This window comes from Coptis chinensis, chromosome 9, assembly GCF_015680905.1.
Source record: "Coptis chinensis isolate HL-2020 chromosome 9, ASM1568090v1, whole genome shotgun sequence".
NCBI classification, from domain to species: Eukaryota; Viridiplantae; Streptophyta; class Magnoliopsida; order Ranunculales; family Ranunculaceae; genus Coptis; species Coptis chinensis.
This window is the reverse complement of record NC_141464.1, coordinates 20,680,674-20,691,400: the sequence shown is the minus strand read 5'-3', so window position 1 is coordinate 20,691,400 and position 10,727 is coordinate 20,680,674. Positions and strand designations below refer to the sequence as shown.

General features: G+C 37.2%; 1 protein-coding gene across 1 annotated transcript; it reads right to left on the bottom strand.

Annotated features, from left to right (window-relative positions):
• Positions 1-390: 390 nt before the first annotated feature.
• LOC147475161 (uncharacterized) lies at positions 391-4,116 on the bottom strand. Its single transcript, XM_086585294.1, has 6 exons — positions 2,532-4,116; positions 1,820-2,477; positions 1,418-1,729; positions 1,224-1,326; positions 1,045-1,126; positions 391-917 (listed from the first exon to the last, which is right to left on the bottom strand). Exons 1-6 carry the CDS (start codon positions 4,114-4,116, stop codon positions 391-393), a joined length of 3,267 nt encoding a protein of 1,088 aa, XP_086441420.1.
• Between the last annotated feature and the right edge of the window lie 6,611 nt (positions 4,117-10,727).

Below are 10,727 nucleotides of genomic sequence, written 5' to 3'. Positions count from 1 at the left end.
AGGGTAGAAGTGCCTCTAACCCATTTCCCACCTATTTAGAATGTTAAATATAGATATCAGCACAACAAATAATATGAGTTAGATATTACTCAATAGTTAAAAACCTAAGAATTCAAAAATCAGTTGCAAATCTTACCATTCTCATCGCCATTTGGATCTTCTCGTCGTCTTTTTACCATTGCATGCACTTATCTATGTTATACAAGAAAATTAAAGGAATGCCCAACGTGACTAATAAACGCACTCATAAGAAAAGAAACATCAATCAAATTAATAAACTATCAAGAGAGAGCATTCATAACAAATTGAATACGCCGGTCTTAATAAAGATGCATACACCCAATGTCATACTTAGCAACACTAAAACTAAATTAAATCACACTCCACACATCAATAATCTGGATCACTATTATTAATGAAGTCATCATCATAATCACTATCCTCACTTAAGTCTTCGTCACATTCATTATCATCAATGAAGTCTTGTTCTCTTTCAACAGTATTGGAAACAACTTTAATTCCTTCAACCTCATTCCTAGTCCAGCTTTCAATGGAGTCTGTGTTCTCAACTGGATTACTTGCATTTTGGTGTGTGCACGATGGGTTATCTTGGATTGGCTCAACCTCTGACCCCATATCATATAAGTCCCTTGGTTGTGTTTTCAACACAACTCGCCAATTTTCATCCAAATTATCTCTAAGATAAAAAACTTGTTGTGCTTGAGATGCAAGAATAAAAGGTTCATTGGTAGCTAAGGTTCGTGTGAAATTCACAGTGGTGAAACCATATTCATCTTGTTTCACTCCACCACGGCTCAAGCCATCAAACCAATCACATTTAAACATAAACACTCGATTCCCACTGCCATAACGAAGCTCCACTATATCATTTAGGATACCATAATAACCGACACTCCCTATAACAGGATTCATATATCATTGAGGTTTCTGCAGATACAAAAACTCCATGATTTTGAGTTTTTCTTTGCATCTCGAGATCTTTTGTGTGAAACCTATATCCATTTGCAATGCACCCTCTAAAACAGGTGGCAAATCGGGTAGGACCAAAGGATAACATATCAAGTTGCTCACTGACCAACTCACCATCTCTTTTCATTTGTTGAACCTATTTAGATAAGAAAACAAATTAACACGTCTAAATGAAACCAATAAATATGATTATACTTAATAAAACATACTACGACTAGTCGACTACCACATACATGGTTTTCAAACCAGCTACCAAATCTCTCATTATGAATACGGTCCAAGTTCCTAGCACTTATGCGGCGCCCATGGTCATCCTTAATCATTTGTTTGTGTTTCCTGTACAATAGACCATTTTTATTATAATGAACATATATGTGATTCAAACATAGATAATTTCTTTTAAATAGAAAAGAGAAGTTTGTTGTACTCAACAAACGGCCTCACTTCTTTGCAGTTCATTAGCACGTACAAACGAGCTTGTTCCCACTCTTCGTTAGTTAGATTCCTCAAGGTTCCTTTCCCTAAAGGACGAGTGCTTCCAGCAAATATTGAAAACTTTCCATCTGATTCTACATCTTCACAATCATCATTCCTCCCTTGTCGATTAAACCTTGTCTCTACCCCACCATCTAAGTACATCGAGCAAAATGTCAAACACTCATCAGCAAGATACCCTTCCGCAATTGAACCCTCTGGGCGACTTTTGTTGCGCACATACTTTTTAAGCTTATACAAATACCTATATATACATATAAAAAGAAACATAAATATAAGTATATATGTTACCTAGGAAGAAAACAAATTGATCTTTCATATTGTCTTCACTTACCTTTCGATCGCATACATCCATCGATAAAACACTGGTCCAGCAAGCTTGGCTTCACCAGCTAAATGCATTGGTAGGTGAACCATAACATCAAAAAATGCTAGAGGAAAAATCATTTCCATTTTGCAAAGAGTCACAACAATACTATACTCTAGATGCTCCAACTCTTCAACCCATAACACTTTAGAACACAATTGCTTGTAGAAATTGGACAACTCAACCAAAACCATTGTTAGTTCCTTGGGTAGAATTCCACGTGCTGCAACTGGAAGTAGTTGTTGCATTAGAACATGCCAATCATGACTTTTCAGGCCATGTATCTTGGTTTCTTTAACCTGAACACGGCGTGAAATATTGGATGAATAATTATCGGGAACCTTTACATCTTTCAAAAATTGACAAAGCTTCCTCTTCTCTTGCAAAGACAATGTGTACTGGGCAGGGGGTAGGTAGTATTTGTTGCCAGCTTTTGGTATAGGGTGAAGTGATTTTCGAATTCCCATCAACACCAAATCTTGCCGGGCCTTCAAGCTGTCCTTTGTTTTCTTCTCTAAATTTAACAATGTCCCAAGCCAACTCTCGCTATTGTTCTTTTCAATGTGCATAACATCAAGATTGTGCGGCAAATGAAGGTCTTTCCAATAAGGGAGTTCAAAAATATCTTGATTTTTTCTTCGGTTATGCGGCAAATTATCTTCCCGTTTTCTCTTTTGACCGGACTTATCGAGCACTGGCTTGCCGAATGTGACTTGCTCATACCCACTGAATTGCTCAAGAACCTCAGTTCCACTTAGTGGTTTTGGGGCAGTCCTCAGTTCAATAGTGTTATCAAAGGAACTTTTGTTCCTTCGATATGGATGATTAAGTGGTAGGAATTGACAACTTCCCATATAACAAAACTTCATACCGTGCTGCAATCTTTTTGAACAAGTCTTCTCATGGCAAGGACACACAAGTTGGCCTTTGGTGCTCCATCCTGACAAGTTGGCAAAGGCTGGAAAGTCATTAATTGTCCATAAAACAGCTACATGCATCTGAAAATTCTGTTTGGAATATGCATCATATGTCTCGACTCCTTTCGTCAACAACTCTTTCAACTCATCGACTAAAGGTCGCAAGTACACATCAATGTTATTCCCAGGACTGCTAGGGCCAGGAATAAGCAGTGACAAGCTAAAATAAGGCTGCTTCATGCACATCCATGGTGGCAGATTATATGGAACAAGAACCACAGGCCATGTGCTATGCATAGTGCTAAGACTACCAAAGGGGCTAAAACCATCACTGGCCAAACCAAGCCTAACATTGCGAGGTTCCAAAACGAAAGAAGGATATCTTTCGTCCAAGTGTTTCCATGCCTCAGAATCAGCTGGATGCCTTAATGCTCCATCCTTGCTACGACAATCTGCATGCCACCTCATGTCCTTCAATGTTTTTGAGCACATAAATAATCTCTGAAGCCTCGGCTTTAACAGAAAATATCTTAAGACTTTTGCAGCTTTTTTCTTGTGTTTCACAGTAGAATTACTTCCTTCCTCATCAGTCACAGATGGAGTAAGTTCCCACCTTGACTGACCACATATATCGCATTCATCCTTGTCCTCGATTGGCTTATTATCCTTCCAATACAGCATACAATCATTTGGACAAGCGTCTATCTTAATGCACTCCAAACCAAGGTCCCAAAGTTGCTTTTTTGATTCATAATGATTCTTTGGCATATTGATTTCATTAGGAAGTGACTCGTTTAACACTTGAAGCAACATGTCAAATGAATGGTTACTCCAACCATTTAGACACTTTACATGAAGCAAGCGAACAAGGAAAGATAATTTTGAAGCTTTAGTAGAACCAGGATACAGTGGTGTCTCAGCCTCCTTCAACAATTTATAAAACTTTTGTGCCTCCTTGTTTGGCTTATCCATACAAGGCTCACTCGAACTAGCCTCATTAGAAATAGGAATAGTTGGTGTGTCACTATCTGTTCCAACTAGGTCTAGAAACCCTAATGCATCTTGCAACATTCGGTGCATATCATCACCATTATTAGAGTCATGGCGAGCATCCACTTCATCTCCTTCTCCATGTTTGGTCCAACGGATATATGACCGTACTATACCCTTATTTAATATGTGATCCCGAACTACATCTTTGGGCCTCAACACTTTATTAATGCATCGAACACATGGACAATAAATCTCATCACCAAACTCTTCAGGTCGATTATCCCATGCCCAGTTCACAAACTCCTCACAACCTAGAATATACTTGCGATTGGACCTTCCAACAGTCGGGTGCATCTAACTTTTATCCATCAAGTGCTAACTAACACACAACAAATACATAACCAAACATATAAGAGAATCCTCCTTAATACATAAGAAGCCTAATTAACATTGAAATCTATCAAGGATGAAAAGTCACTAAAATAAAATAAAATAGGAAAAAGGCATCCGTTTCTTGAAGACCTACCTATGCTAATCGTACTTAACGGGGAGTATGATTACAACAACAGAACACAAGCATTTAACATATTTTACTATCTCAGCCCAAGCATGTTAAACTTAATAACAAGTAAAAACAATGAGGAAATACAACATGATATGGAAACAAATATTAAGAGTTCAAACCAAGTACATACAAATCTAGCATTGCAACTTCTCAGTGAATATAAGGAACTAATGACCCTAAAATGGTTTAGTAGTAGATAACAAATAAAATGAGATGACACATATGTTGAATATCACATTAGAGCAAGCTAGACATCCCTACCAAAGCAAGCAAGCAAGTTGATATCTAGTTTAGAAAATGACATGTTGAGTTTTAATACAATACATGTCCACGCATTATACAATTAATATAATGAAACAAGCAATATAATAAAATAAAAAATAAGGCCCAAAAGATATTGAAAAACTGAAAGTGCGGTTCGAAAAATTGAGAGTGTGATTTTAGAAATTTCAAAGCGCGGATTTTAAAAGCTTTTGGTTGAAATTCGCCAAACCGTGGTTTTAGATTGGGAGCGATATACCTTGTACACGGTTTGTGTGATTAAGGTTACAGAGTAGTAGGAGGCACTAACAAAAGAAATATCAGGTGCAGACGTTTGGAAGTGTATCATGGACTTAATTGTTACACATGAGGGCATGAGGCTCCCTAATTCTCTCCCATGGCTGGCTACTTTCCTTCAAAAAAAGTACCAGACCTTAAGGACTGTTCTCTGTTCTCTGTGTTTAGTTGTTTATTGGTTCTTTGAGTGAAGTAGTGGACCGCTCTTCTACTTGTGTTGGGTTTGGGGGACATGTTGTTGCCCTGATCTTTCTTCTATGTTTCTCTAGTTACTGCCTTACAGTTCTACCTCAAACTTCAACAAGTGTTTTATTGATAAAAATCAAAACTAAAAATATAAAAAAGAAAAACCACTTCCAAATGATAGTCTACCTTGAATAGAAATCTCTAACATTGTATCGTAACCTACTTGAGCAATATCTAACATGGACTGTTATCAGATTCCAGAATGCAAACAAAATTCCTTCAAATATTTAACAACATATATGTAACAAAAAGCAAGCTCGAAATCCCAAATGCTCCCCTTAAAACTCATTATCTAACTCTACCAAATAAGTATCTTCAATTTAGCTTTGCAGATTATTAAAGATGATTATCTTCAAACAAGGATACTTTGACAGTTAATGCCCTCTGTATCTAGGCATGCCTATTTGTAATTTGGGCATGATGTTGGATAGTCTGTCGACTGTTTAAGCTAAACGATATTTTTTGTCATCTTCCAATGAAAATTTCACCCTTATTCTTAGCTCAAAGTCTCGAACCATTTTGTTTTAGGGTCCTCTGCCTAACTGCGTAAGTGCTATTAAGATCAGAACATCAGATATAAAGACTCATGGTCATGGTCCCAAAATACTCAAAAGGCAAAAGTTTGAACGAGAAAGATTGTCAAAGATAGAAATTTATCCGTGTGTTTGTGTGTGAACTGTGAAACCGAAGTCTAAAACTTTAGTTGAGTTTACATTTACATTTTGAGATTCCCTTGTTTGGTCCTTCCAAAATCCAAACTTTAACATGCATGGTTTAAAATCTCAAAAAACACAGTGGAATCTTTCATGCCACATTGTTCAAAACCAAACTATGATTTTATTTTTTTTATTATTTGCTACTATGAGTCTATGCGGGGCCCCTTTTAAGTTTTAAGTGACAGGTCCATCATCTACCACTCAGGCACAATATTTCGCGAACATTGGACTTTCAAAACAATCAAAAGACACCAGAAGCAAATAAATGTATCACGCTCTTCTACACCACTCAGTAGTACATAGGGCATTATCTTCAAACAAGGATACAACAAAACAAAAGTTGAAGAAATCAACAGAAGCATCCAAAACATTATACCTACAAGTCAATGGAGACTTAAGAGAGAAAATATTGAATCTCCACCTCAAATTAAATGAATTTTTAAAAGGAAAAAAATACATTGAACTAAAGCTTACCAATTGGTTGTGAATTAGTAGTACGGCGTGTTGAAATCTTTCACTTTTGGTAAGGTATGAAAATGGGGTTTGAGATTTTAGTAATAGTTTAGTTTGGGAAAGAGAAAATATTTAGGTCATCTATTTTGTTTGGGTTTTTGTTTTTGATTTCTTTGGGCGAAATGGGCGGGATATGGAAATAAAGGGCGGGTCAATTTTTGCCCATTTTTTTCCCTTCCAGATAAACCAATAAACCAATAGAAAAAAACATTTGGCCACGGCCAACCCTACCTCGCCACTAAAAGCTCAACATTTAGACGCGGCCAACTTAATCCCGAGGCTAGAGATGCACATTTAGCAGCAGCCCACATAATCCCGAGGCTAGAGATGCATATTTAGCCGCGGATGGTGACAAGCCGAAGCTAGAAACAACATTTTTCCTCAACTAAGTATGGCCGCTACAAAAAGGTACTTGTAGCCTCCAAATCGATGGCCGCGACAAAATCATCGCCGCAAGAAGCCCTTTTTTTGGTAGTGAGTACTACATTAATAAACTTCTTATGTTCTTGAGTAGTACCACTCAACCTCATTGTTATGTCGGAATAAATCCACCTGCAGGGTTTACATGACAATCTTTTGAGCTCCTCAAGGGGACATCATCAACCCAACTTCCTACGGGTCACGGATTCCTTCTATAATTAACAGCACACCTTACATATAATGTCATTACCCAATCCATCGAGTTTGTTGATTCACAAATGAATCTCACTCATTGATGATTTAAAGCAATGTACAATGCACGTAAGTGCCCATTATTATATCCGGATTAAGAGGGCAAACATCCATAATAACAGAGGCGTTTGTTCTCTTATATAGTTAGTATAAAGAGAAACAACCTCACTTGGTCATGTTCAATACACACAAAGTGTACTAGTGTAATCCTATAGTCAAGATAGACTAATACCAGATTATACTACAACCGTACCAATGGTTTGTCCAAATCCATCTAGGTTGTGAATGATTACTTATACTTTATAAGGTACTGATGATATGATCTTCTGTGTGTTCACACCATATCATCTACAACATAAAGTATTAGACACATGCATATAACTAATAATATATATAATATGCATAACATTTACCCATATGATTCTCATTCAAAATATAAAGAATTAGAGTTAATATAAAAGTAATGCTTTTAATATATAACCCTATCAGATGTACTTCTGCGAGAAGAATCCAGTGGAGCGAGAGAGGAGCAAGATGAACAAATCTAACTTTAAAGCAACTAAGAAGACTTGAAGAACTTCATTCCCACACCGGCGAACAAAAAGATATCACCGAATGGTGGGTTAAACAGAAATAGATCGGAGGTTGAAGGAGGCATAATGGTGTTTGAGAGGAGAAAATAATAAAGAGAGAAGTATGGCAAAAGTGAAGAGGTAATGGGGGCAGTGCGGTCCCCTAGAGGGTTATTTCTCAAAACAACCTAAGAGAGAGCGACACATGGCTTTAACATTAAAAGAAAGTAATTTAGTTTAGTGGGAGCAGTTGGGTGTTCTTGGCACCGCAGCCCAACAGTGGTCTACGCTCCCAAGAAGGGGCAACTGTTATGGATTGATTTGGGATTAATGAACCTAAGGGTTCGGAGGAGTCCATGGGCTGGAGGGGCATCGCAGACTGGGAGTAGGCAGCGTGCATGGAGCAGAATAGTCCTAGGTTGATGGGCCATCGCAGACTGGGAGTAGGCAACGAGCATGGAGCAGAAATAGATAGGGTAACCCAAAAGGCGGTGGACAGGTATGCGAAGTCGGAGAGGACACGTGGGTTCATTAGAACGGATGGATGGAAGGAAGATCAAGGGGAGGGCGCATACTACGGAGGAACCAAGTATAATAAGGGGGAAACCCTAAAGAAAGAGGGGGGAGAGAAAAACATAAAACACTAGAGAAAAAATCAGGTCACAACAACAATTCATTAATGATATTGTAGATGGTGTTGCTAAAAATAATGGAAAGGGTGAACTAGTGTTACACACCTACTAGATGAGCCAATTAGGATTCCCCCCCCACTAGATGGGAAATTAGGGTCTCCCCCCTAAATACACAAAAAAAAATTTGGTCAACCCAATTTGACTTTTTTTTTTGTGTGTATTTAGGGGGGAGACCCTAATTTCCCATCTAGTGGGGATCCTAATTGGCTCATCTAGTGGGGGGTAATATTGGTTAACCCTAATGGAAATAGGTCTCAAAGTGTTGAAATAGAAGAGGAAGATAATGAAAATGAAGTGGCTAAATTATCAATATTTGTGTACAAGGATCAATATCAAAATCAATATTCTCGTAAGGTTCCTTTTTGAGTGTTGGATAGTTCTATATTTGGTGTTGGCTCTAGCTTTTAGTTAGCCAAATGGAGCCTTCTTATTCTAGTTGCGAGATTTATTTCTGACCCAAAAGTGGGGAGAAGAGTTCACAAAGCAGGGGAGAGAAGATGAAAAGGAGTTCTGCAAAATAGGGAAGAGGAGAGAGAGAGAAGACAACCTAGTCATGAAGTGCTCTAAATGGAGGAGAGATCCTTCATTAGGACTCTTTGGTTTAAATGCATTAGTTACCTTTTCTTTGTTTGGTTGCCGCCGCCTACATGTATAGGTGCGGCGGATCAGTCACACATTTCTTTCATGTTTATAACATTCCCCTTGAATGATCGTCGTTTATGATCAAAAGAACTGCCTCGTTGAAGTCTTGATTGGAAAAATCTCTTAAGAAATATCAAAATATATACAATGTGCAACTTTCTTTCGTAGCTTTCGTTTGGAATCTCTACTACCTATTCAATGACAATTGTCTGGTTAAAACCTTGCTAGGAAAGTGGGACAAAACTATAGCGAATGAAAAAGAGTACAACATCCTTCAAGATCATTGAACTAGTTTGGGATTTGCATAATATTGCCTCATTAAAACCTTGCTAGGAAAACTCATTGGGCCGGGACAAAACTATAGATAAGGAAAAAGAGTACAACATGCATTATATTGTTCTTGCATTTAATTGCTCCCCCTGATTTGAACAAGTGTAAGAAACACTAAAACATTCATTTTTGAAATATCACTGAGTCGCCGTAAATCGATACCATACACCAACTTCTTAAACGTTATTGTAGGCATAGTACAAAATATCGAGAAATCAGATATGGGTATATAAATATCATGATATTCAATTGGATATATACCAATGTAAGTATCGATGATATCTGTTGATAATATTGCGATATTTCGTCCATATAGTTGGTATGGCAAATATATCACCACATAGTTGCATTTATCATAATTTTTCCATGATATTTCGATGATATAACAAGTTTTTATTCTATCAACGATATTTGCAGATATAATTAGTGGTGCCTGTGGTGATTTGAAAGAAAGTGAAGAGTTGATTGCAAACCGACAAACTAACTCTAAAGGCTAGAAAAAGGTGTTCAATCTCCTACTCCTACACTCTCCCACACCAACTTGCCAAAATAATTGCAAACCGATAAATTTTGATCGCTACAAAAGGGTGTTCTCCTACTTCTACACTCTCCCACACCTCTCAAACTCAAACTCGATCAAGTGAGCACGAATAGGCTTTTCCAAGGCTTACTATGGAAATCGTTTATTTATGAATTATTGCTTCGTTATGAGGTAATTGGGCAATTTGTCAGCTTTAGTCAATGTTTCACTTTTTATTTTATTTTTCTGGATATCAAATCTTCATTGATGTTGCAGGTTCTTCATATCATCTTTTTCCTTCCGGTAGAACTCCAATTCGAAAGTGTGATTGATGCAAGTCCTGACCGACTTTTGATTGTAAAAGTTCATTTTGTTCTATGTTAATTTCATGGATACAACTCCTTGTTGCACAACTTTAAAATGTGTGCATTTCAACCGAGCTTTGTTTTTGCTATATTAATTTATTGAAAATGTTCCTTGTTACATCAAATTAGAGGAAGTTTGGTTTCTGTTGTCTTGTGTTTCGGCTTGTGGTTAGTACTTCACAATAAAGTTCACTCCTTAGTTCCATTTGGCTTACTTCTGTTTGGGTGGGAAATTAAGCAAACAGTTGACGTCTAGTACAGGTATACTTCTAAATTTTCTATGAGAAACTCATTATTACTACTTATATAAATTTTTATCTAGACAATCCTCTCTCTCTCTCTCTGTCTTTTGCGTGTCCTTTTTAAATGTTCACCCCAGTTATGATCCCATTAGTGATGATTATAATTTTGCCCAATTTCTTAATTCTAAGACTTATAATTTGGTGTAATTTCTTTACATTGGAAGATAGTTTGTTTTTGTTTTTCTATTTTATTCTCAACGACTTTGACGTGCTAAGTAATGTAGTTTTGTTTGTCGGTAATGGTCTAAATTTTGAATTGGCTATAGAGTTGA